This window comes from Ranitomeya variabilis, chromosome 1 (genome assembly GCF_051348905.1).
Source record: "Ranitomeya variabilis isolate aRanVar5 chromosome 1, aRanVar5.hap1, whole genome shotgun sequence".
Classification (NCBI taxonomy): domain Eukaryota; kingdom Metazoa; phylum Chordata; class Amphibia; order Anura; family Dendrobatidae; genus Ranitomeya; species Ranitomeya variabilis.
Genome location: NC_135232.1, coordinates 657,772,828 through 657,800,793, shown reverse-complemented (window position 1 = coordinate 657,800,793; position 27,966 = coordinate 657,772,828). Strand labels below are relative to the sequence as shown.

At 44.8% G+C, this 27,966-nt stretch overlaps 1 protein-coding gene across 1 annotated transcript in view; it reads left to right on the top strand.

The window, feature by feature from the left end:
- Positions 1-26,862, top strand: part of SNX6 (sorting nexin 6) — a 53,686-nt gene extending 26,824 nt beyond the window's left edge. The window contains exons 9-14 of the mRNA XM_077262746.1: positions 858-933; positions 1,846-1,885; positions 14,856-14,942; positions 16,888-17,047; positions 23,256-23,341; positions 26,298-26,862. Of these exons, the coding sequence (XP_077118861.1) occupies positions 858-933; positions 1,846-1,885; positions 14,856-14,942; positions 16,888-17,047; positions 23,256-23,341; positions 26,298-26,351 (503 nt within the window). The 3' untranslated portion in view covers positions 26,352-26,862. The remainder of the gene's footprint in view (positions 1-857; positions 934-1,845; positions 1,886-14,855; positions 14,943-16,887; positions 17,048-23,255; positions 23,342-26,297) is intronic.
- The last annotated feature ends 1,104 nt before the right edge of the window (positions 26,863-27,966 follow it).

Here is a 27,966-nt window from a genome sequence, read left to right as displayed (position 1 = left end):
ACCTGTTAGCAGGATGAATCCTTCCCCTGGCCTCTGCTTTCTTCTTGGCTGCATTTCTTAACCCTGGTAAATAAGTTTAGCCATCTCTTTCTGTAATTTCCATAGACTTGAATAGAGAGAGCTGTGAATATGCAGCCACATATTTAGCCAGTCTACGTCTGCTGCATGTCATAGCCAAGATGGGGAAAAACCCTAAAGGAATGTGAACTTATGAGTGAAATACTCAGTCCAAATTTGGGGCACAGTCGCAGGGTCCTAATGGATTGCACTGGCACCTGGGGGCCCAGAAATCCCTTTCAGGTGCATCCTTTACATATACCATTCAAAAACGGTAAAATCACACAGGTTCTTATACAGAAACAGGTTTATTGGTAAATGACAGGTCCATACACAACCTGGTAGCCAAATGACCCCTCCTAATCGTCAGCATGTTTAGAATTTGTAGTCTTTTGTTCTTCATATTGGTGATATTGCCATGGCAGCACATTTTGAAAAGGTTTGATCCTGGATAATGATGAGCAAATATACTCGTTACTCGAGATTTCCTGAGCACGCTCGGGTGTCCTCCCAGTATTTTTTAGTGCTCGGAGATTTAGTTTTCCTCACCGCAGCTGAATGATTTACATCTCTTAGCCAGCTTGATTACATGTGGGGATTCCCTAGCAACCAGGCAACCCCCACATGTACTTATGCTGGCTAGCAGCTGTAAATCATGCAACTGCGGTGATGAAAACTCATTCTCCGAGCACTAAAAAATACTCGGAGGACACCCGAGTGTGCTCGGGAAATGTCGAGTAATGAGTATATTCACTCATCACTAGTCCTGGATAATATTTTCTTCCCATCTTTTGTTGTAGGTGTCGCTGATGATTATAACAGAATAGGCTCCTCCATGTACGCCTTGGGAACCCAAGATAACACTGACATATGCAAGTAAGATGCACACAGTGGAAATGCTTTTACATAGAAATTTTAGATCATATCCTTGGAAGCAGTATGTATCGATCTTTTTTTTTTTTTTTTTTTTTTTTTTTTTTTTTTTTTTTTTAAATCCAGTATACAAGCATTTCGATCACTCCTCCCCACTCCAGCAGGTGAATAGAGCAGGCTCTTGAGCTGATCACGCTCCACGGAAGGCAGTTGCCACAGCTCCGATCTCTACCTGTTTATTACCCACTTGAGTCTTGCTGTCAATTTCTGACAATGGAATTAAGTCGGTCATTAATTTGGGTGCCTATCGCACCCATCTAACCCATTTGTGGGGTGCTGATGGGATGCCATGGTAGCTGGTGTGTGCTGAAGAACCTCATCGCTGTCACCTTGGTGCTGCTTATGAGATTGTAAAGCTGCCTACATACTGCAGTATGTTGTACAAGTGATCAACGATTGAAATATTCAATACAGCTATGCGTATAAAAATTCAGTTTACTAAAATGCAACATGATTTAAACCATACGGTAAGTACCTTTTAAAGGAACAAAAAAATTCAACCATCAGAATTATTTTTTTGGTCACTGCACCCAAACACAAGCAATAAAAAGTTTTCAAAATGTTGTATGTACCATAAATTGATGCTAGTGAAAACTACATCTTGGCATTAAAAAAAAAAATCAGCATCTGCTAATGGCTGCATCACTCACTCTTCCACTTAAAAACTGTTTATGCAATGTGGCCGCTGTGGGGACACAGCTGCGATTGGTGGAACAGCGTCGATCAGGGAGAGAAGTTCCCTGTGTGGTTTTTGTTTTTTCTTATTTGAATTCCCATTCTAGATGGTAACAAGTGATGGTCTAGTAGTAGTCCCCGCCATTAATATAATCGCTTTTCTTTTCCTCTTGCCCACAGATTTTTCCTAAGAGTGTCTGAATTGTTTGACAAAACCCGGGTATGTATTTCTATTATTAATACTGCGTGGAATAATAATAATAATAATCTCTTTATATAGCGCCAACATATTCCTAAATAATTGCCACATTATTACAAACGACTGTAGCTAAGCTTGGTCAGGCTCACCATTAATGTACCTTTGTGACAGTGAAAATGAAATCTTAACATTATTGCTTGATATGTGAACACAAAGGAATTTCCATACTTAGAGATTGTATCAAGGTTGCAGATAATGGCTTTGAGTAGATTTGCGCTCCCTCAACCCTCAAAGCTATCGGAGCCTGGCTGCACAAATGTACTTGGCTATGTTTTACTCTGAGATGCTGCAGCACATCAGAGAAAACATAGTATGAAGTGCCGTCCGTGAACTATAGGGAGAGATGTGACTAATGTGATGGTTTTTTTTGTTTTTTTTTAAATTTTACCGTATACAGTTCGTTGCTGAGATTACCGGCCACCGATGCTGCCTTACCACAGTTGTCGGTCTTCTAAGCCAAGAATGCTTCACTTGGGAGCTCTTGTTATATGGCCGTCTGACTGCTCCCTTAACAACACAGACTGCCGTATAACACGGACGACAATCACGACGCAGTGCACGGACTGGCCAACGCCTCCTTACCTGATCGTGACAGCAGCATAGAAATGCATGCTGTCATTCTCCAGTCAGGAGAGCCACCAGCCACCATGTTATACGGCAATCTGACTTTGCCCTAATAGAGGTTGTAAGCACCGCTCTGAAGGTGGCCAGATTGCTTCACTCCTCCCTTGCTGTAGAGACAAAGGTAGCGCTGCTTGCAGCCTCGAAGAGTGCACAGATAGGGTGTCATATTTCCTAATTTCTTCTACTGTGTGTGAAATGGAAGCATGTCTTCCACCCATCCATCTCAAAGCAATTGCATTTCTGTCCAGAAGTGTAGCTTCCCAAAGAAATACCCTATCATGATGAGACCATAATTCCTCCTCCATAATCCTCAAATTCGGAATTCTGGGTTAAAATCAACAGGTGCTGCCATTATTTGTGATAGGATTATAAACCACCTCACCCAAGTACCGCCATGTAAGGTGTGAAAAGTCTGCAGGAGAGTCCTAGATCTGTGACAGGCGTTGGTAGACAACTTGCCAAATCGAAATAATCTGGATGGAGTTATATAGGAGTGATGAAAAACATACAACTCTCTAAGTTTATTATTTGCCACTGGGGACCCCGAAAGTATGGGCTCATAGGGCATCGGTCCATTGTTCTTCTGTTAGTGAAGGTATCAGTCGTCGCCATTGTTCTTCTGTCAGTGAAGATTTCAGTTGTTGCCATTTACTTTTCACAGACCATTGAGTCGAAGCAATTTTTCATGTTTAACAAGAATGTGTACAATGCAGATATTATACCGGTAGGGTCAAAAGAAAAGAAAATTTAATTTTCAAAAATATGGTCCAGCCACGTCGTGACATTAGATTGCTGCCCGAATATTGTTTCTTGTAGCTTCTCAAGATGCGGAATCTTAAGGATTCTCACACAACTGGGTTTATCATATGCGATCTGTAAAATTTAGAATTATCCTACTGTCGCTCCGTACTTGTACTCCCATCTTATGTAGAAATGACAAGCCCTGTGGTGGTTTATATGATCCTTCTAGTATAGCCCAAAAATAGTTCTCATCTAGGAGCTGTGCCATATGTGCCTCTGCCCTTGGTCTAGCTTCTCGGGATGTCCGAGTCCTCAAATACCTCAATTTGCCAGATGGGTAATACAAATATGGATCCGCTAATGCATATCCCCTCTTTCAGTCTTTGCAGCGCTTCACTACTAAGTTTAAGCCTTGAGGGACCCCATATAATTTTCCCATAAACAATGTAGTATCTTAAAAAAAAAAAAATAAATAATAAAACGGAAAAAGATTTTGGGGACCATCACAGAAGAGTATTCCAACATATACAGGCATTTTGGAAGAATTGCCATCTCCTTCCTGCAAATGTCTGTTATTCACATCCTGGGAAAGAATCCTGCCACACGTCAGATACTGGCGGAAAGTGTTAAATAGGCAGCATCTGTCTCCAACAAACACAGCCAGTGGTGAGTTCTGGCCGCTCTGTTAACCATTTACATGCTGCTATCTCTGACAGCGGCATTTAAATGGAACGCGCGTCAGTGCCTGCGCTCACCGGCTCCCTGCTGAAGGCTGAGCTCCATAGGAGTCCAAGATTTTCACTATATACTGCAATACTGTGATACTCTGGTACAACATAGGGGCACTAATTTTATGTAAGGGTACCGTCACACAGTGCCATTTTCATCGCTACGACGGCACGATCCGTGACGTCGCAGCGTCGTATGATTATCGCTCCAGCGTCGTAGACTGCGGTCACGCTTTGCAATCACGGCGCTGGAGCGATGCCGAAGTCCCCGGGTAACCAGGGTAAACATCGGGTTACTAAGCGCAGGACCGCGCTTAGTAACCCGATGTTTACCCTGGTTACCAGCGTAAATGTAAAAAAAACAAACAGTACATACTTACATTCCGGTGTCTGTCCCCGGCGTTCTGCTTCTCTCCACTGTGTAAGCACCATAGCCGGAAAGCACAGCGGTGACGTCAGACGTCACCGCTGTGCTCGCTTTCCGGCCGGCAGGCGCTCACAGTGCAGAGAAGCTGAGACGCCGGGGACAGACACCGGAATGTGAGTATGTACTGTTTGTTTTTTTTACGTTTACGCTGGTAACCAGGGTAAACATCGGGTTACTAAGCGCGGCCCTGCGCTTAGTTACCCGATGTTTACCCTGGTTACAAGCGAACACATCGCTGGATCGGTGTCACACACAACGATCCAGCGATGTCAGCGGGAGATCCAGCGACGAAAGAAAGTTCCAAACGATCTGCTACGACGTACGATTCTCAGCGTGATGTCTGATCGCAGTAGCGTGTCAGACACTGCGATATCGTAACGATATCGCTAGAACGTCACGAATCGTGCCGTCGTAGCGATGAAAATTTCACGGTGTGACGGTACCCTTAGAAACAGATTAAAAAAACCCCATATAATTTCAAATCAAGCTGTATCCCTACTCTCCCCGTTAAAAGTGAAGGAAAAATGTGAACCTACTTGCTGTCTACTATCTTCTTGTTTTTAGAAGTCCGGTCTATTAAAATATGGAATTAACGTGATCAGTAAACGCCATAGAAAAAATTCACAATACCACTTTTTTTTTCTTGGTACCCTTGCCTCCCTAAAAAAAAAAAAAAAGAAAATGTAATAGTCAAAACTTCATATGTACACAACATTGCTATCAATAAAAATGTCAACTCACCGCACAGCTCTAGCAGCAGAAAAATAAAAATGTTACGGGTCTTGGAAAATGGTGACAGAAAGCAAAAAAAAAAAAAATATATATATATATATATATATATATATATATATATATATATATATATATATATATATATATATATATATATATATATATATATATATATATATATATATATATATATATAGATATATAGATATATATACATACATACATACATACATACATACATACATACATACATACATACATACATACACATATATATACATACATACATACATACATACATACATACATACATACATACATACATACATACATACATACATGCATACATACATGCATATACATACACTCACCGGCCACTTTATTGGGTACACCATGCTAGTAACGGGTTGGACCCCCTTTTGCCTTCAGAACTGCCTCAATTCTTCGTGGCATAGATTCAACAAGGTGTTGGAAGCATTCCTCAGAGATTTTGGTCCATATTGACATGATGGCATCACACAGTTGCCGCAGATTTGTCGGCTGCACATCCCAAAGATGCTCCATACAAGGCAGGATGGATCCATGCTTTCATGTTGTTTACGCCAAATTCTGACCCTACCATCCGAATGTCGCAGCAGAAATCGAGACTCATCAGACCAAGCAACGTTTTTCCAATCTTCTACTGTCCAATTTCGATGAGCTTGTACAAATTGTAGCCTCAGTTTCCTGTTCTTAGCTGAAAGGAGTGGTACCCGGTGTGGTCTTCTGCTGCTGTAGCCCATCTGCCTCAAAGTTCGACGCACTGTGCGTTCAGAGATGCTCTTAGGCCTACCTTGGTTGTAACGGGTGGCGATTTGAGTCACTGTTGCCTTTCTATCAGCTCGAACCAGTCTGCCCATTCTCCTCTGACCTCTGGCATCAACAAGGCATTTCCGCCCACAGAACTGCCGCTCACTGGATTTTTTTTCTTTTTCGGACCATTCTCTGTAAACCCTAGAGATGGTTGTGCGTGAAAATCCCAGTAGATCAGCAGTTTCTGAAATACTCAGACCAGCCCTTCTGGCACCAACAACCATGCCACGTTCAAAGGCACTCAAATCACCTTTCTTCCCCATACTGATGCTCGGTTTGAACTGCAGGAGATTGTCTTGACCATGTCTACATGCCTAAATGCACTGAGTTGCCGCCATGTGATTGGCTGATTAGAAATTAAGTGTTAACAAGAAGTTGGACAGGTGTACCTAATAAAGTGGCCGGTGAGTGTGTGTGTATATATATGTATATATGTGTATGTATGTATATATATATATATATATATATATATATATATATATATATATATATATATATATATATATATATAATTTTTTTTTTTTTTTTTTTTTCTCCTACGCCTCATTGGGGGACACAGGACCATGGGTGTTATGCTGCTGCCTCTAGGAGGACACTAAGTAAACAGAAAGATTAACTCCTCCTCTGCAGTATACACCCCTTCACTGGCTACAATTCAACCAGTTCTTGCTTAGTGTCTGTAGGAGGCACTTGGGTCTGTTTTCAGACCCCAACTTTCTTATTTTAATTTTTATTTAAATGTTTATTTTTCTGTAAATTTTTTTATTTTTATTCAACGGAGTGAAGGGGGCGACGGATCCCTTTTATAGGGCCCGCTCTCCCCCGAACCAGCAACAGGCGAGCACGGCGAGTATACCTCCCCGTCCCTCTCCTGCGACGCTCGAGCACGCCAATTTTTACTGGGGCGACGGTTTCCATCTTTGGTCCCGATCTCCCTTCCCCCCTGCAAGACGGCGAGTACATAGAGCCTGCTCTAATGTACCTCTCCGGGGGCCCGACAGACAAGGCCCACACTGCATAGTGTTGCACAAAAGGATTCCATGGTCTGACAGAAGAGGATGGAAGCTGAATGGATGGGAACTGCAACAGGCACAGGATGGATGGAGCGCGCAGGTGACAGGGGGACCTGCATTACCGGAGGGCACTGTGAGTACACATCCCTCCTGCGCTCCAAAGCTCTATGGGGACAGGCGCCGGCGGTACTTGCGGCAGAGTCCCTGGGGAGAGGTGCCGGCGGTCGGGGGTCTGCGGTGGTCAGCGACGCTCCTTTTCGGCCGCCGCACATCGCCGGGCAGGCCGGTAATTTAGTCCCCGGCTTTTCAGCCGGAGTAGGCCGCGGTGGGCAGATCCCTCCCACGGCCGTAACCCTGCCCCCTATATCGGCGCTTCTCGTCTGGGACTAGAGGCGCCCTGCAGATCTCGGGGGCCATATTGCCATCTCTCTGCAAGGTGGCCCACGCTGACCAGGAACCACCACGGCTACATTCCTCCCCGGAGACACAGGCACAGGACCGTGGGTAAGCTGCTTCAAGAAAGCTTAACCCTTTTCCTGCGTATACTGCCCCGCTCTGTCTCTAAAGACACTATGTCTCAATCCAAGGAGACTAAAAAGGGTAACAAGAAGCACACAGTGTTTTTCACTGTATGTGCCACTTGCAATACGGCCCTGCCCCGAGCTCACAGTAACCCGTTGTATGCGGATCGTGTCCCGGCCTCTGTGCAGCCGCCTCCCGCCGCCGTCGACCCTGTAGAGCCTAGCCCCCCTGAGTGGGCAGCTGCTCTGTCATGATCTATGGCTTCCCTAGTCAGGGCAATTGACTCCCTCCGGGGCCCCCCTTCAAGTCAGACCGCGGAGGACTCGGGCGACGGTACGGATCCGTCCACCAGCAGGGGGCGTACTCTGTCACTTTCTACTCGGGGTTCCAGAAAACGTACCCATGTTCCATCCCCTGACCACGGGCCAGTTGGTTTTTCAGTGTCGGTGAGCTCCGCTTCCCGGTCCCCTTCTCCAGACAACCCAAACGACTCTGAATATGAGTCCGACGATTCCTACGTTCAGGATTCCTCCACCTCCCAAGAGACACTCGATTCTCTCATCGAAGCGGTCAACCAGACCCTGAAGGTGGCCAAAGAATCCGTATCTACGCCTGAACACGTGTATTTCAAAAAGACTAAACGTGTCCAAAAGGTTTTTGTCACTCATCCTGAGTTCAAGGAGATTGTACAAAAACACAGGGACTGTCCCGACAAACGCTTCATGGGTCAAAAGCCCATCGAGGCCAAATATCCTTTTCCTCAGGAACTAATCAAGGACTGGCTGCAGTCCCCCTCAGTGGACCCTGCTGTGTCACATCTCGCTTCCAAAACCATCCTGTCCCTGTCAGACGGCTCCTCGGTTAAGAACCCCTCTGACCGTCAGATTAATTATCTGGCTCGCTCCGTCTCCGAGGCCACCGGAGCCTCTCTCTTCCCATCTTTCGCTGCCTCTTGGGTGGCTAAGGCTATGGTCTCTTGGGCCGAGACGCTTTCCACAACCATCCAAGTTAGCGACCTACCTCCAGAGGCGATCAACCTGGCTAACCAGATATCCCAGGCTGGGGATTTCGTAGACAACGCCTCAATAGAGGCAGCCAATTGCGCTGCACAGGCAGCTGCGAATGCAATCTCCATTAGAAGAGCCCTGTGGCCCTGGGATTGGCGAGCAGATTCGGCTTCCAAGCGCTCTTTGACATCTCTGCCCTACCAGGCTGGTCGTTTATTTGGAGAAAAATTAGACCAAATAATCTCGGATGCCACCGGGGGAAAAAGTAAATTTCTCCCCCAACAAAAGCCTACCCGGCCGTTTTCGGTATCAACAACAATCCCGATTTCGGCCCTTTCGTAACAATACCAACTGGTCATCTACATCCTCTGCCTCCACATCAGGACGAGGCTCGCGCGGTGACCGAGGTCCCCAGGTCTCTTACAGACCTAACCGTAACTGGAAACCCAGACTGAGACCACCCGGGTCTAGGGGATCCAGATCCCTTAGATTCTCCACTCAATGACTCCTTGCAACATCCGGGGGGGCACCAACAAAGTAGGAGGGCGTCTACTTTTGTTCCGTCAAGCCTGGCTCTCGGTTGTTTCCGACGAGTGGGTCAGGGAACTGGTGTCCACCGGATACAAAATAGAATTTTCCAACCCCCCCACACACACACACACACACACACACACGCTTCTTCCAGTCTTGCCCTCCCAAATCGAAGACAACAGCCTTTCTCCAGGCCATACGGGCACTACAAAGGGACGGAGTCATCATTCCGGTTCCCCTAGACCAAAGGTTCAAAGGGTTCTACTCGAACCTATTCGTGGTCCCAAAGAAGGACGGATCGCTGCGTCTGATTCTGGACCTGAAACTTCTAAACAAATTTGTCAAAATTCGACATTTCAGAATGGAATCCCTCCGTTCTGTGGTCACGTCCATGGAAAAAGGAGAATTCCTGGCGTCCATAGACATCAAGGATGCTTACCTCCACATCCCAATCTTTCCTCCGCATCAGTAGTTCCTCCACTTCACATTTCGCTGAGAACACTTCCAGTTTGTGGCCTTGCCCTATCGGTCTCGCCACCGCTCCCAGAGTCTTCACGAAGGTCATGGCGGCTGCCATGGCCATTCTTCATTCCAGGGGAGTGGTGGTACTTCCGTACCTGGACGACCTACTGATAAAGGGTCCATCTTACCCAGCCTGCGAAGAGTCCGTCGTTCTCACGGTGGATACTCTTTCTCGCCGGGGTTGGAAGATAAACTTTGAAAAATCCTCTCCGATTCCGGCCCAACGGATCTCCTTTCTTGGGATGACACTGGACACTTCTCGCAGTCTGGTCATTCTCCCTTAAGACAAGGCCTTAGCCTTGCAGCAGGGAGCTCAGAGTCTTTCCCGTCCAGTCTCCCACTCCATCCGTTTCAGCATGCGCATTCTCGGGCAGATGGTAGCAGCCATGGAAGCGGTTCCATTCGCGCAATTTCACCTCCGTCCCCTACAGCATGCGCTACTGTCGGCGTGGGACGGCAACCCGTCCTCCCCCGACCGCCGCTTCACTCTGTCCCCACGGGTCAGGAAGACCCTCAGGTGGTGGACGCTGAAGTCCTCCCTAATCCAGGGAAGGTCTTTTCTCCCAGTGTGGTGGCTGGTGGTGACCACCGATGCCAGCCTCATGGGCTGGGGGGTGGTTTTCAACCATCACACAGCACAAGGGCGGGGGTCCACTCGAGAGTCTCGCCTTTCCATCAATCTCCTGGAAATACGATCAGGCAAGCGTTGTTCCGGGTTCACTATCTTATGGCGGTTTACCCCGTCAGAATCCAGTCCGACAACGCCACGTCCGTGGCGTACATCAACCGTCAAGGGGGAACCCGCAGCAAGACTGCTATGCTCGAGGTGTCCCACATCCTGCGTTGGGCCGAGTCCAACCATTCGCCCATCTCGGCGATCCCCATACCAGGTGTGGAGAATTGGGCGGCGGACTTCCTCAGCCGCCATGGTCTCGCCTCGGGCGAGTGGTCCCTTCACCCGGAGGTTTTCCAGCAGATTTCTCATCACTGGGGGACCCCAGATGTGGATCTCATGGCATCCAGGTTGAACAACAAGGTTCCACAATTCTTTGCACGGTCACTCGATCCACGGGCCATCGGAGTAGACGCCCTGGTCCTGCCGTGGCGTCAATACCGCCTCCCGTACATTTTTTTCCCCTCTTCCCCTGCTACCAAGGGTCATCAAGAAGATCAGGGCAGAGGGGTTACCAGTGATCCTCGTCGTGCTGGACTGGCCGCGCCGAGCATGGTACGCGGAACTGGTTCAGCTGGTCGTCGACGTCCCCTGGCGTCTTCCAGATCGCGTGGATCTTCTCTCACAGGGCCCGATTTACCACCAGAACTCAGGGGCCCTGTCTTTGACGGCCTGGCCGTTGAATCCTGGATTCTAGGCCAAGCGGGTTTCACTCCCAAGGTGTCTTCCACCATGATCAGGGCTAGGAAACCTGTATCCATACGCAGTTACCACCGTACCTGGCGAATTTTCTTCTCATGGTGCGACGCACAAGGGCGATCTCCTCTGGTATTTTCTATCCCCGCCATATTGGATTTTCTCCAATCTGGACTAGAGTCGGGACTTGCACTTAGCTCTCTAAAGGGTCAGGTTTCGGCATTGTCAGTCCTTTTCCAACAAAAGATTGCCAATAGATTGCCGGTGAAGACTTTTTTCCAGGGAGTTTCCCGTGTGGCGCCTCCCTACAAAATGCCTTTGGATCCGTGGGATCTTAATTTAGTCCTCGGACCTCTTCAGGAGACTCCCTTCGAACCGCTACAGGACGTTTCCCTGACCTTCCTCTCCTGGAAGGTAGTTTTCCTAGTGGCTATTACGTCCATCAGACGGGTTTCGGAGCTGGCGGCACTCTCCTGCCACCCTCCGTTTCTAATTTTTCATCCGGACAAGGCAGTATTGAGGACCTCTCCCGCTTTTCTGCCCAAGGTCGTTTCTTCTTTCCACCTCAACGAGGAGATTGTTCTGCCTTCGTTCTGTCCGGCACCAGTCCATCGCATTGAAAAGGCTCTGCACACTCTTGATGTGGTAAGGGCTCTTCGACGGTACGTCTCTTGGACGGCTCCCTTCCGCACGTCGTATGTCCTGTTTGTACTTCCAGAGGGACCAAGGAGGGGTTCTCCCGCTTCCAAAGCTACTCTAGCCAAATGGATTCGGTCGGCTATTCAAGAATCCTATCGTGTCAAAGGTGTTCCTATCCCAGCAGGGATCAAGGCCCATTCTACTCGGTCGGTGGGCGCCTCGTGGGCCATTCGGCACCAGGCGTCAGCACAGCAGGTCTGCAAGGCTGCGACATGGTCCAGTTTGCACACTTTTACCAAACATTACCACATTCATTCTCTCTCTTCTGCAGACGCCGCCCTTGGCAGGCGCATTCTGCAATCGGCAGTACCTTAGCCATAAGCCAGTGGTACATGGGGTATTAGCATATGTTGCTCCCCACCCAGGGACTGCTTTGGGACGTCCCATGGTCCTGTGTCCCCTAATGAGGCGTAGGAGAAAAGGAGATTTTTGTGTACTCCCCGTAAAATCTTTTTCTCCGAGCCAATCATTGGGGGACACAGCACCCACCCTGTTAGCCTGTTTGGCTTGTTGTTACTTCCTTGGTTTTGACATAGTTTGTCATTTGTTCATGCTCCTACTGCTTTACTACCTTACTACCGAACTGGTTGAATTGTAGCCAGTGAAGGGGTGTATACTGCAGAGGAGGAGTTAATCTTTCTGTTTACTTAGTGTCCTCCTAGTGGCAGCAGCATAACACCCATGGTCCTGTGTCCCCCAATGATTGGCTCGGAGAAAAAGATTTTACGGTGAGTACACAAAAATCTCCTTTTTTAAACATTGGATAGCACTCTGCTGTATTATACTAATACTCGGAATCAATCTTTAAAGGGAATATGTAAGCAGGTTTTATGTAATCTGACAGCAGCATGATGTAAAGGCAGAAACCCTGATTCCAGCAATGTATCACTTCGTTTACTGAGTTCAGCAGTTGTGACATAATCGCAGTTTTCTCAGATTTCTGTCTGCCAAAAAGTTGCTAATATTTGTTGGGGGCATGGTTGGACCAGGAGGCATGAAACACCTAGTCCTGTCATGATCTCCTGCTGATTAAAACACTGATTTTATTGAAACTGCAAATTGCAGGTCACTAAGTGACACTTCACTGGAATCAAGGTCTCTACTCCTACATTATGCTGCTCTTAGATTGCATAGAAAAATCTGCTGATAGATTCCCTTTAATCGATTTGCTTTATTTTATAGTAAGGATTTTATAATCTGTGTTTAGGAGGGATGTGGGGCAGATAAACCCACAATTTTCGGCCGGTTTGTCTGCCTTTTGTAGTACCATATTGGTAGCATCATACAAACGAGACTGGAAAGGTTTCCCTTTGACAGCTTCAGAGTAATTGGACTCCCTTCATCTACATATATTTTATGTTTAATCTGGTTTTTATTGAAAAGAAATTCAGAACAATCAAGTGACAAAGGATTCAGCAACATAATGATTACGGCGTACAAAAAGAAATCTCATTTACAACTGTATATCAAGACCTGTCGCTAACAAGTCCCGAAATAATAGCACTTTCAGGTCAAAAGTCATTTTCAATCAAGTCCAACAAAATCTGAAAAGAAAAATAAAACCATGGCAGATGTAGGAATCCCCTATCCAGGGAGACTGTATGATTTTTGGCGATACAAATGAAGTATCCGCTGAAAGAGAGCAACCCAAACAAGAGAAGCTAGGTCACTCCAAATAATAATGGTATAAACACAAAAGGAAAGAATGAGACGAAGAAGAGGAATAAGGGGGGAGAGAAGAGAGAAAGAAGAGAGGGGGAGGAACCATGAAGTCTGATATAAAAGGGGGCAACTTGCACCCCTATAATGACGTCTGTCTAACCCTTATTGTTCAATCTATCTTCCTTATGGCTTAAAAAAAGAGGGATTGAAAATTCTAAAAGTCCATATACAAAATCCAAGGACTCCAGACCTGCAGATATTTCTCCATTGAACCATTAACCTCAGCGGACAATTCCTCCATAGTTTGAAGGCTGGTCATTTCCTTAACCCATTCAGACATATTCGGAGAATCTGCATATATTTTAGATAATCCCACGGGCATGCCATCTGGACCCGGATCCTTCCAATTAAGGCACAGCTCTCCCAACCTCAGCATGACCGATGTGTAGAAATATATGAAGTTGTCACACTTGGGTCAGCAGAGCCGCCGGCTAGTCCGTGTACTGAGTTCCATTTTGGTCCTATATATACACCTATATATACGCCCGTTTGACTGCGCCCCTAGAGAGCCATGATGGCCCCATTGGCTTTATCTGAATTGCTATCCCCCTCCAGCAGTTGCCGGGCCTCACTAGAATTGCAGAAATTCACTTTGATCTAAATTTTCATTCATTCATTTCTTCCGCTCTCTAGTGAAGGTGAGAGCTATATAAAGTTTCTCCAAAAATTCTTTGAATGTATATTCTCTACTATTTTCAATAGCAAATTACCTTCGTTGGCTTTAATACTCCGTATGGTTGGTGACACCCGATTCTGTTGATTTACTTGTCATTGATGTTCTCAATATGACTTCTCTAACGTGCATGGCTCTGTTGTGGGGGGGGGGAAGCAACGTCTGAATGCAGCCTATCTAACCAATGATAGTCAGTAAATCCGATGACCTGCACAGCTTTTACTCTAGTTTCAATGCATGGAACTAAAGATTTTGGGGGGGAAGTTGTGGTCACTTGTCCTACAGTTTCTTAAGCAATGTTTTCCAGCAAATATCAGCACAAAGAGAAATGTGTGCCTAGAACTATATTTAAAGGAACTGCTTCCCAGTCTTGCTGCACGACTGCTGCCAGCAAAGTATCTGTAGTGTGCTCACCTACATAGTCTGACAGATCTATTGACGGGGGGACCATAGACACTGTAGGGGTGAGGGGACCGTAGACACTGGGGGGGGGGGGGGACCGTAGACACTGTAGGGGGGAAGACCCTAGACACTGTAGTGGCGGGGGGACCGTAGACACTCCCTGTGTGTGTATATACTATGCAGCAAGCGCCCCCTAGTGGTTGTTGAAGGCATCCAGGACTTGATAATTTACCTCTGTCTATGACATAGATGTATGAGAAAAACAGGACTTCACCCTCTCGGAAATTTTACCTCTGCATGTGTCTACTGTAGCCAGTTAAGACAAGGGAGTTGTATCAACAGTTTTTTTTTTTTATCCTTTCTCTAGAAAATTGAGGCCCGGATATCGGCTGATGAAGACCTGAAGCTTTCTGATCTTCTGAAATATTATTTAAGGGAATCACAAGCTGCTAAGGTAAACGGTTCACTGCGTAGATTACTACAACATAAGGCTTGCTTCACACGTGTTTCAATGGATTTATCGGATTTTCCTAAATGTTTCATAACAAAGTCCTTCACCCTGCAGGGTGCTTCTTGCTGGCCAAACCTGGTGTATCCCATTCAGGTCATTGAGCAGTCACAGGTAAATCCTGAGGGACCTGAATTGCCAATAAATGGAGGCTATGACTCTAGTAGATTCTTCATGCTTTGTAATACTGTAAAGCTTCTCCCTCAGACTGACCTGGCTGGCTTTGTGCTCTAATGCAAAAGTGTAAAGGTACCTTCACACCGATCAACTTTCCAACGAGAACGACAACGATCCGTGACGTTGCAGCGTCCTGGATAGCGATCTCGTTGTGTTTGACACGCAGCAGCGATCTGGATCCCGCTGTGATATCGCTGGTCGGAGCTAGAAGGCCAGCACCTTATTTCGTCGTTAGGTCGGTGTGTATCGTTGTGTTTGACAGCAAAAGCAACGATGCCTGCAATGTTTTACAATGGTTAACTAAGTATAATAAATATTTTATTAGGGAACACAGGTACAGATGAAAACCAGGAAAAGGAGGAGATACACCTACTAGCACATGCCAGAAATGGACGCTCTGCAGGACATACAATGATGTGACAGGCAAAGAAAATAACACTATTAAATATATATATATTGCACCAATACCATACAGCCTGATTTAATATTAGCCCCATACAGGAGGAAATAAATAGGTAAGAAACATCACATATTAGAATAACATATTACCCGTATATACGGCCAAGTACTGTCCAGGAGCGTCCCCCCGACGCGCGTTTCGGCGCTGTAGCCTTTCTCAAGGGGTGACCCTTGAGAAAGGCTACAGCGCCGAAACGCGCGTCGGGGGGACGCTCCTGGACAGTACTTGGCCGTATATACGGGTAATATGTTATTCTAATATGTGATGTTTCTTACCTATTTATTTCCTCCTGTATGGGGCTAATATTAAATCAGGCTGTATGGTATTGGTGCAATATATATATATTTAATAGTGTTATTTTCTTTGCCTGTCACATCATTGTATGTCCTGCAGAGCGTCCATTTCTGGCATGTGCTAGTAGGTGTATCTCCTCCTTTTCCTGGTTTTCATCTGTACCTGTGTTCCCTAATAAAATATTTATTATACTTAGTTAACTATTTTGGAGTCCTTTAGTCGTGTTGTTCTCTTGTTTTGGTACTGTTTTTGCGACTGGTCTCAGTCTTAGGTCCATAGCCATAATCGTCACAGCATCAATATGATTGCACTTATAGTTTAAAAACATTCTGTGATGTTTCTGTTCATGAAGTGTGTTGACAATGTTTTACAATGGTAACCAGGGTAAATATCGGGTTACTAAGCGCAGGGCCGCGCTTAGTAACCCGATATTTACCCTGGTTACCATTGTAAAAGTAAAAAAAAAAAAACACTACATACTCACCTTCTGATGTCTGTCACGTCCCCCGCCGGCGGCTTCTGGAGAGCCGTGGCCAGTCCATGCATTGCGGTCCATTCCCAGATGTCCGCATGAGTCCTTCATCTCTACTAGGCCTCACACACATCTACTTGTGTAGCTGGGCTGTTCTGCTGCAGTTGCAAATCAGATGCTGCAGGATGCTTCACACCCTCCGATCATTGACTCAATCCACCGTCCACTACCTGACGGATGCCGCTGCTTACAGGGAAAAGCATCTGCAACGTTCACCCATCAGGTATTCCCCCCCCCAGATGAGCCTTATGTTTCTGCGGCATTGCAGCTGGTTAATTTACCGGTATTCAGTAGGATTACAGGAACATTATATATGGAGTACAGAGCCGTCCTTATTCTTTTCCCAGTGATCAAACTCCAAGCGGAAACTAAATCTTCTTAATCTGTTTTCTTTTTCCAATTTATTACTTTGAGTTTCTCATTTCCAGGATTTGTTGTACAGAAGATCCCGCTCGTTGGTAGATTATGAAAATGCCAATAAAGCACTAGATAAAGCGAGGGCTAAAAACAAGGATGTGCTGTCTGCGGAAACCACTCAGCAGTTAAGCTGCCAGAAGTTTGAGAAAATCTCTGAATCTGCAAAACAAGGTAAGGGGGGTTGGAGAAGTATCTGAAAGATATATGATCTGCCAGAAATGTCTCGGTAATCCTTATATTGGTCAGTGTTGGAGCGGGGGATGCAGGGGGCTCGTACTATGGGCTAGATAGCAATAGGTAGACGGTAATATCTGTGCGCTTGCACCAATCCAGACTGCGGCAGAGCGGCTTATGGTTTTTAAGAACATTAGCCGACAGGATTACCTAAGTACACTTTTTACGCCCTGTGAGCGACTCCTAATGTGACACATACTTTTGCGTACTTCCATTATTGCACAATAATCAGTCTTATTTCACTTCCTTATTCCTGAAAGCTTTTAGCATGCTTTTATTTAACCCCTTACTTAGACATTTTGGACCTAATCGTCAACCTCAAGCATGTTTTTATGCTGATGCCAAAAAGGGGTGCACAGGCATCACTGCCAAGGATTTAAAGGATTCAACATAGAGATCTTTGCAGTGAGTGCTGCATATAGGGCTCTATTTGGTTTTCATCCCAATTTGCATATATCTCATCACGGCTGTGGTGGTAGATCCATCCAAGCCATATTTTCCCTGGCCGATAATGTAAGCTTTTCTAGAAAGGTGTTTTTGGGTTTTTTTTGTAGATAATCAGGGATAATCTAAACAGGCTGCAAACCATGAAACAAACAAGCAAAATTCTTGTTTGTCCGGTGAAATGGTTTTTAAGCTTAAAATCGTCATTCTCGATAGCACATCGTCCTTTGTATTCAGAACATGTGCTGCCGAGAACAATATTCAATGCATATTAATAATTAATACATGGAAATGTGTTCAGCCCGTCTCCCCAGGTTATTAGATGTCAACCAACTGATCAGCCAACAAAATGCAGCCTGAGACTTGATTGTTAGTGTATTTACCCTGACATAGTTATTAAGGATGAAGGAAGACTTTAAGTCCATCTAGTTCAACCCATAGCCTAACCTAACATGCCCCAACATGTTGATCCAGAGGAAGGCAAAAAAAAACCATGTGGCAAAGAGTAAGCTCCACATTGGGGAAAAAAATTCCTTCCCGACTCCACATACGGCAGTCAGACTAGTTCCCTGGACATGAACACTCGTTCATAACAACTCTTCTGTGAATGATATTCTTTGTGTGAGAATTGGGTTTAGGTCAGGGCTCTGTGGTCAAGAATGGCCACAAAGTTGTTCTGAAGCCACTCCTTTGTTATTTTAGCTGTGTGCTTAGGGTCATTGTCTTGTTGAAAGGTGAACCTTTCGGCCAAGTCTGACGTCCAGAGCATTCTGGAAGAGGTTTTCATCCAGGACAAATCTGTACTTGCCCGCATTCATTTTTCCTTCAATGGCAACCAGTCATCCTGTCCCTGCAGCTGAAAAACACCCCCATAGCATGATGCTGCCACCACCATGTTTCACTGTTGGGATTGTATTGGGCAGGTGATGAGCAGTGCCTGTTTGCTCCACATACACTGCTTAGAATTATCACCAAAAAGGTCTATCTTCGTCTCATCAGACCAGAGAATCTTATTTCTCATAGTCTGGGAGTCCTTCATGTGTTTTTTAGCAAACTCTGTGCCGGCTTTCATATGTCTTGCACTAAGGAGATTTTTCCATCGGGCCACTCTGTCATAAAGGCCCGACTGGTGGAGGGCTGCAGTGATAGTTGACTTTGTGGAACTTTCTCCCGTCTCCCTACTGCATCTCTGGAGCTCAGCCACAGTGATCTTGGGGTTCTTCTTTACCTCTCTCACCAAGGCTCTTCTCCCACGACTGCTCAGTTTGGCTGGACGGCCAGGTCTAGGAAGACTTCTGGTGGTCCCAAACTTCTTCCATTTTAGGATTCTGGAGGCCACTGTGCTCTTAGGAACCTTGAGTACTGCAGTAATTCTGTTGTAACCTTTGCCAGATCTGTGCCTTGCCACAATTCTGTCTGAGTTCCTTGGCCAGTTCCTTTGACCTCATGATTCTCATTTGGTCTGACGTGCACTGTGAGCTGTGAGGTCTTATATAGACAGGTGTGTGCTTTTCCAAATCAAGTTCTATCAGTTTAATTAAACACAGCCGGACTCAAATGAAGGAGTAGAACCATCTCAAGGAGGATCACAAGGAAATGGACAGTATGTGACTTAAATAGGAGTGTCCGAGAAAAGTGTCTGAATGCTTATGACCTTGTGATATTTCAGTTTTTCTTTTTTAATAAATTCGCTAAAATTTCTACATTTGTTTTTTTCATTCAAGATGGGGTGCAGAGTATAAATTAATAAGAAAACAATGAACTTTTTTGAATTCACCAAATGGCTGCAATGAAACAGAGTGAAAAATTTAAAGGGGTTCTGAATACTTTCCGTACCCACTGTATGTGCACTGAATCAATTATGATCGTTCAGTGTGCATCCTTTAGCTTGGTCTGCTTATGTAAACCACATTAAACGATTGGCAATCTGTAAATCTTTACCTGTCATTTAGTTTTTAAAAATATACATGAAGATAAGAAACTGTTTCATAATATCAGTGAAATCTGCTTTTTCCCTTCTCCCATGACAGCACCACCTGAAAGAGGGTATGCGCCCATCAAGGACAGGAAACCTACAGAACAAAATGGCGGTACCTCTCCTCCGCTTCAGTTTTTTGTTTCCTGTCCTTGAGGGAACCTAGCAAGTGAGCGGTACTTTGACTTGCCCAGATCTGGATGGTTTCCAGGACGGGATGCCTTCTGAAGGGGTGAGGTACCACTGGCCATGAGGTCAGTGCGAAGCAGTGCAGGCAGAGACCTCTTGGTACAAAGTCTCTGGCTGACACAAGGTTCCGGGTCTGCGCATGCTGGGGCTGCAGGAGCTCCCCGGTGGAGTGCGCCGGGACTCTCTTCCAGAGCTGCGCACGTGCGGGGTGCGCTGTTTGGAATCCCGGTGCACACTTGCAATGAGTGCGCCGGAAAGTGAGCCCACCCGGGACTGCGCGGGGGGATATTCGGTACGTTCCGATGACGTAGTGTGCCGGAAACTACAGCCGACATCCGGGTCGGTGCAGGACTGGCTGAGGCTCCCTACCCACAGCACGCCGGATTCAACAATTCGAAGTCAGGGGCTGGATGGAGGTGTGCCTGGTCCATCCCGGTATGAGGAATGGATGTGCAGCAGCAGGCGCCACAGCAGTCAGTACAGCTGCACCATTGCCAGGGATGCAGCAGTGGTAGTCGGGCAAGCAGCATAACCAGCCTGAAGAATAAGGCAGGTCATAAGTCCACCTCCAGGGGAGAACGATCTTCTGAACTGATCCAGCTTTCATCTCCAGAACCATAGATTGATCAGTTGAATGGTGAATGATCTACCCGAAAGTTGTTATTATTATTATTATTATTTATTGTTATAGCGCCATTTATTCCATGGCGCTTTACAAGTGAGGAGGGGTATACATAATAAAAACAAGTACAATAATCTTAAACAATACAAGTCATAACTGGTACAGGAGGAGTGAGGACCCTGCCCGCGAAGGCTCACAATCTACAAGGGATGGGTGAGAATACAGTAGGTGAGGATAGGTTCACCATATTATATGGGTTCCCCTTTTCTTTATGTATTTTTTTTACTAGGAAAGGCCCCTGAAATGTAGCACCAAGCAGAACAATAAGGAGGGTGCTCTGTGCAGGGAAGATTTATCCTGCACTTATGTTAAAAGACCACATCCTGATTGCATACAGTGAACCATCTCGGAGGAAACCCTCGGGTTTGCTACGGACCTTAAGTCCATAATTAGATCAGAAGTCCAGGATTCATTAAAACACCTAATGAAACAGAAAGGGGAGGAAAGATCAAGACTGCAGTCATCTGAGTCTGTGGGTTCAGTAACATTAAAGGATAGGGAGGATTCTGATTTATCTGGCTCCTCTTCCTCCTCTGATAGTGATATGGATAGGCCTTGTTTTCCAGCAGAGGACACAGACAGGCTGGTCAGAGCAATCAAGTCAACTATGGGCATAGCTGATCCTAAGATCCCTAGAACAGTCCAGGACATCATGTTCGGGGGTCTGGAACAGAGGAAAAGTGCTCTTTCCCGGTCAATGAAAAAATCAAAATGCTCTTTGGTAAGGAATGGAAGAAACCGGACCGTAAAAACCCATTACCATCTTCGTCAAAAAGAAGATATCCGTTTGACGAAGAAGCAGCAAGCGTATGGGATAAAACTCTTAAAATCAATGTGGCTATAGCAAAATCAGCAAAAAAAAGTCTACCTTGCCCTTTGAAGACCTGGGGCCTCTTAAAGACCCCCTGAACAAGACAGCGGAGGTTTACTTGAAACATGCATAGAAAGCATCAGCAGGGTCGTTAAAACCAGCAATAGCGGTAACCTGCACAGCCAGATCCATGATGGTGTGGCTACAGCAGCTTGAGGACCAGATAAAGAACATCACCCCTAGGGATAAGATCTTGGCCAACCTTCCGCTGATAATTTTATTGGGTAAACATTAAAACACCAGACATGAACAGGTAAAAAAGCATAGGGAAGGGGGGCACCCATTAAACCATGAACAGGCCAAAACACAGGACCAGGTGTCCAAACATCACCGAGTCACTAGCAGGGGTGCAGCACTATACAGGGTTGTTAGGAACAAATGCCCATGTTAATTAAAGACAATGCTTATAGAAAAATATTTATACCGTGGGCATATGCTACACATCATAACACAAATCATCGCCGTAAGGTATAGCTACATACCTAATACCTGCAGGACCGGTGTATGGGCGGAACAGCTGGACAGGACCCCGACGCGCGTTTCGGAGCAAAGAAGACTCTCCTTCCTCAGGACCCCCGAAGGTAGCCTCAAAGTTTCATAGAAGCCAGGAGATAGTTCTCCCCTCTTTTAGCGACCCGAAAAATACGTAGAAACAGAAGCCTCATGTTGGATGTTAGGATAGCCTTGGTGCAATACTTAGCCATGCCAAGACAGTGGAGAAAGAGTGAGTCCTTATTCTTGTCATTCCAGGGGATTAAGAAAGGTCTTAAGGGGTATCATAGCTAGATGGATTAGGTACGCCATTAGCCTAGTGTGCTCCTCTAGTAATATGCTGGTTCCTAAGAACCTGAAGGCCCATTCAACCAGGGCCATGGCAGCCTCCTGGACTGAGAAAGTGGAGGTGTCGATCAACAGAATATGTAAGGCAGCAACATGGTCTTCCCCTTCAACCTTCTATAAAAAAAATACAGTCTTAACCTGTTTTCCGCTGATGAACTGTCCTTTGGGAGAAAGGTGTTACAAGCGGTGATCCCTCCCTAAGGTGCTTTTGATCTATATAAATCTCTCAGGTGGTGCTGTCATGGCAGAAAGGGAAAAAAATCTTAGTTAACTGCTAACAGGATTTTACGGAGCCCATTACAGCACCCCTATATTCCCTCCCCGTTTTTATCTCTAGTGGTGTACATTTTTAAGGGTGTTTAAGAAAGAATGTTTATTGGTGATGGTTATGTTACTGTCTGGAGGTTCTCTCATGCCCTGAAACCCAAACTGATGGCGGAGGAGAGGTACCGCCCTTTTATTCAGTAGGTTTCCTGTCCTTGATGAGCAGATACCCTCTCTCGGTTGTGCTGTCATTGGCTCTGTAAAATCCCGTTACCGGTAAGTAACTAAGACTTTTTTTTTCTCCTCCTGGACTCATGATTCATTCATTAACTCTGAATTCACTGGTGAAATCTCTTCAGTGAACCCAGAGTTTCCCATTACTGAAATAGGAGATAACAGTTGGTTCTCGTAAAGTTCTGTGGAGAACTGTGACTGTGGTTTCAGGAGAATTTGCAGCAGAATGCCTGTCCTTTAGCTCCCTCCTCCTCTATAGAATGTTAAAAGCACCAACTGTTATCTCCGTAAAGGAATAATCTTTCTTCGTGGAATACAGATCTTGGCCCATGAATTCAGAATGAAGGATCAGTCCAGGAGGAGAAAGTAGCAGATTTTTTGGGTAAGATGTATTACTGTACTTGTTTCTTGTGTTTCATATGTACTATTAATTTATGAAATAAAAAGTAACCCTCATTTTATTTTTTTAACACTTGAGCGTGGGGGAGGGGAGATTTTCAAGATTTGATGTTGGGATGAATATTATTTGTTGCACATCTGTGGGCCTATGACAACACTTCCTGTACTGTGATGACTTTTTTTTTTCATGTCGTTATCAAATCTGATTATTAATCTATGTTCATGGTTGGATTTTGTTATCTTCCAGAACTCATGGACTTTAAAACAAGAAGAGTTGCTGCTTTTCGTAAAAATCTAGTAGAGCTTGCAGAACTGGAACTTAAGCATGCCAAGGTATAAATTCTGATTTCTGCTGATTTGTCCATTTCCTTTTTTTTTTTTTTTTTTTTTTGTTCCTTGGTGTCCAGGGCTTTTATAACACCCCGATAATTGTTGCTATGGTAAAGCTCTGGGAAATCTGCCAAGTTGCGCAGTTCTGTGAAGTGTCCTAGTGCAGAAAAACATGTTACCAATTGTTAATCCTGACGTATTCGCTCTTTGAAACAATCAATCAGTTGTTTCCTGTTGCTTTTACTCTTCTATTCAGAAGACTGCTTCATTTTTGACGAATACTTGGAACCCTAGTGATAGAAGCTCGTGATTTACTATGCCTCTGGGAACTAGATAATACAAGGAGTTCTTGTTTTACTCAGGGACTTACATCCGTTGCGAGTTTGGCTGCAAAATCTGCATGTATAGTTGCGACTTTGCAAAGATTGAACATTTCCACAAGAAAAATAGATTCTCATCTTTGTTGACATGAGCAATCTGTGGAGCTGATTTCTACTTTAACATGGTCAATAAAAGGGTTATCCTACATTGTTTTTAATTTTCTTGACATGGATATTTTCAAAATAACAAATTAACTCCATACTCTCTTTTTTCACCACCCCCCCCCCCCCCCCATAGATCTGAAGGTCAGAGAACCGCTGTTGGTTGGGATCTTTTGCAGTGGTCAAGTGACTAGAACCACGCATTATCGAATGCTTCTCTGATGTGCTGTTCTAGTCACCTGACCACTGCAGCCAATCAGAGCCTTCAACGGTCTTGTGACATCAGAACAATGTGGTTATCATGTCCCTTGCCTGCAGCCTATACTGAATCGACACTGATGATGGAAAGCGAATATGACGGTGTTTTCCGTTTTGTTTTGTTTTTTTGTTTTTTCCCCAATGTCTGACAACTCGTTTAATCAGTCGGTAGGAACACTGCACTCCTGGATAAGTTAGTACTCGGATAGGGTCCCAACCCAAATCCTCCTTTAATCAGCCTAGAAGAGTACAGGTGCTTCTCACAAAATTAGAATATCATTAAAAAGTTAATTTATTTTGTTTTTTTCATTGCAAGAACTGAAACTTGTATTTTATATAGTCATTACAGACAGAATAATCTATTTCAAGTGTTTATTTCTGTTAATGTTGATGATTATGGCTTACAGCCAGTGAAAACCCAAAAGTCATTATCTCACTAAATTAGAATAAGTAACAAAATAGACCTGCAAAGGCTTCCTAAGCGTCCCTTAGGAGTCATTGCTTCAAGAGCGACCACACACAAGTGTCTTACCTGTGCCAAGGAGAAAAAGAACTGGACTGGTGCTCAGTGGTCCAAGGTGGTGTTTTCAGATTAAAGTAAAATTTGCATTTCATTTGGAAATCAAGGTCCCAGAGTCTGGAGGAAGAGTGGAGAGGCCACAATCTAAGCCGCTTGAGGTCTAGTGTGAAGTTTCCACAATCAGTGATGGCTTTGGGTGGCATGTCATCTGCTGGTGTAGGCCCACTGTATTTTGGTCTTGATGAAGTCAGTGCACTTCATGCTTCCCTCTTCCGACAAACTTTTTGGAGATGGAAATTTCATTCTCCAGCAGGACTTGGCACCTGTCCTCACTGGCTAAAGTACCAGTACCTGGTTTAAAAACAACAGTATCACTGTGCTTGATTGGCAGCGAACTCGCCTGACCTTATCCCCATAGAGAATCTATAGGGAATTGTCAAGAGGAAGATGAGACACCAGACGCAACAATGCAGACGAGCTGAAGGCTGCTATCAAAGCAACCTGGGCTTCCATAGCACCTCAGCAGTTCCACAAGCTGATCACCTCCATGCCACGCCGCATTGATGCAGTAATTGATGCAAAAGGAGCCCCGACCAAGTATTGTGTGCATTTGCTGAACATATATTTCAGTAGGCTAACATTTCTGATTTTTAAATCATTTTTCAATCTGGCGTTATAAAGTATTCTAATTTACTGAGATAATGACTTTTGGGTTTTTATTGGCTGTAAGCCATAATCATCAACATTAACAGAGATTAAACACTTGGAATAAATCACTGTGTGTAATGTCTCTATCTAATATATGAGTTTCACTTTTTGTATTGAAGAACTGAACTAAATTAACTTTTGGATATTCTAATTTTGTGAGAAGCACCTGTATTTAGGAGGATAGAGATGTGTTACAGATCCTGTCCTCTTACTGGTGGGTTTTACTGAAGATGGCTATGTTCTGTGATACTTAGCAGCGGTCTAAGTTTACATTTGTAATGAAACCCTATTGCAAATATATTTATTGGCCAAAAAACCCTTTGCATATAAAGGAAACCTGTCACCCTGAAAAATGACATTTACCATCAGATATAGGATTAATCTGCAGGTAATTGGTGTTACAGTTCTTCCTAGCTCCCTTACTGTAAGTGCGTCTACCGGCTTTCAGTAATGGGGGCATGAATAGAACAATTACCATCACAGGTCATTCTGTCCAGCACAACTATGCAGAGCGAGCTGCCAATGAAAGTGCCGGGGCATCCTTACTGCCACCGCTCACTGTGTACTGAGTGATGATTATAATTGCTCCATGACTGAAAGACGGCGGATCTGTGGAGGAAAAAAACGTCATTTTCTCCCAGTAGCAGCACTTCTATTGCACCGGTCGGGCAGCATTGTAACACTATAGTTATATGCAGATTAACTTTATATCTGCAGGTAAATAGTATTTTGTCAAGGTGACAAGCTCCCTTTAAATATAAGGAAAAAAAAAACCTTAAAAATACACTCGTGTGCTAGTTATTCAAAGTATTTTATGGCTTTGCACCGTTAACGGTGGGACTACATGTTGGAGCGACACTCTGCCCACCATGCATGTGTTTTACAATTGCACGGCCTTTGACCTGGGGTGGATCATTCGACCGCATACTAAGATTTCTTAATTTATGGTGTTGATCGTCCTTTTCCTGCTTGTGTTCCCTCTCATTTGCAGGGTAATTTGCAGCTGCTGCAGAGTTGCTTGGCCGTGTTGAATGGTAAACCATAAAGCACACTCCGTCCTAATTTGAGTTAACCAGACCCTCCTGTCGCCTGCCACAGCCGCAATGTTTTCAATGGATTGATCAAATGGGAATTCCCAGCTGCGGAGGAGGACCCCGTACAGACATTGGGCTACCTCCATGTCAGACACAGCACTGTGCTGCATAGCCCACACTTGGTGTATCCACATGTACCTTTATTTAGTCATTGTACACCTTCTAGTACGTCACAGATACAATCGCCATTTTTTTTTTTTTTTGGGAGGGATGCAATTAAATGCTCTGTGTAATGAATCGTCTTACTTAATGCCAATTTATTTACCAATGTATGTTACTCTTGGATGATGTTCGACATTCACGGTTCGAATGGATTAACATTGCCATTAGTTGTTCATGTCGTATATCCTTGTCCAAGTTCCATGTAATGATTTTTCTTGTTTTTTTTTTCTTTTTAAGCCTCCGTTTGTCTTGATTTACTGAACTATATTTTTTTTATTAAACATTTTCTTAGATATCTCAGAGCGTTTTGATGATCTTTTTTCATTTTTTTTTTCAGTTCAGAACGCTAACGCATCAGTATGTATGCCTTAACTTGTAGACTTCTCAAATATTGTAAAATAAACTGTGAATCCAATGATTTTTTTTAATTGACCTCGTCCTGGTGTTCCCTGATGTAGAGTAGACGCCATTACTGACTGTATAGTGTTATCACGACTGCAACATTAATTTGGTCCCTTAGAGCAGACTCCTGAAGCTTCACTTCACTACCTGTGTGAGATTCTTCTCTGCTCAAGCAGAAATAATCGAAAAAGTGATGACGTTTTTTATTATCCATTGAATAAGCTTTATTTTTCATATATGATGGAAAAGATCTAACTTCCAAAATGGTCAAATAGATGAATAAGCTTTTGATGGTAGTAACTTAAAATTTGCCCCTCTGGTAATCCAGCCCTTAAAGGGAAGGTGCCGCATTTTATTTTTTGTATTAAAAATGATTGCTTACATAAACAATTATTTTTAATACAAATGTACATTTTTTAACTTTAACATTTTTTTTAATTATTAGGTTTTTTTTCAGCCACTGGGCGCCGCCATTTTGCTTTGCAGGAGTGTAAGTGTAGCTGCACGACACTTACACTCTGCAAATACGGCAGCCCTGGGCATAGACATCTGCGGTCGGCGTCCGACCCCATACCTATCATTGTGCTGCTCCCTGCTGTGATCTGACCACGCCCCCTGAGCTGTCCACACCACAGCAGAGGCAGGAGGTCAGCGCCATCTTCCTGGAGCTCACACTGCATCTGTGAGCTCCAGTTTCCCAGTATAATCGCAGGAGCCCTGTGGTTATAGGAGGAGGAGACCAAGGACGGGAGGGAGAAAGGACTCAGCAGCGGAGCAGGGAAGTATCAGTGGGGAGGGGGAGAGGCAGTCTAATCCTATCCTTTGTGGTGCTGACTCTGAGAAGTTATCTCCTCCCATGTGTGTTACTGTGCTGAGCTGTGTATCTAATCGTCTCCTGTTTGATACTGTCTGCTGAGCCATGCATCTAATCCTAGCCGGTGTGATACTGACTGAGCTGAGACGTGTATCTAATCCTCTCCTGTGTGATACTGTCTGAGCTGT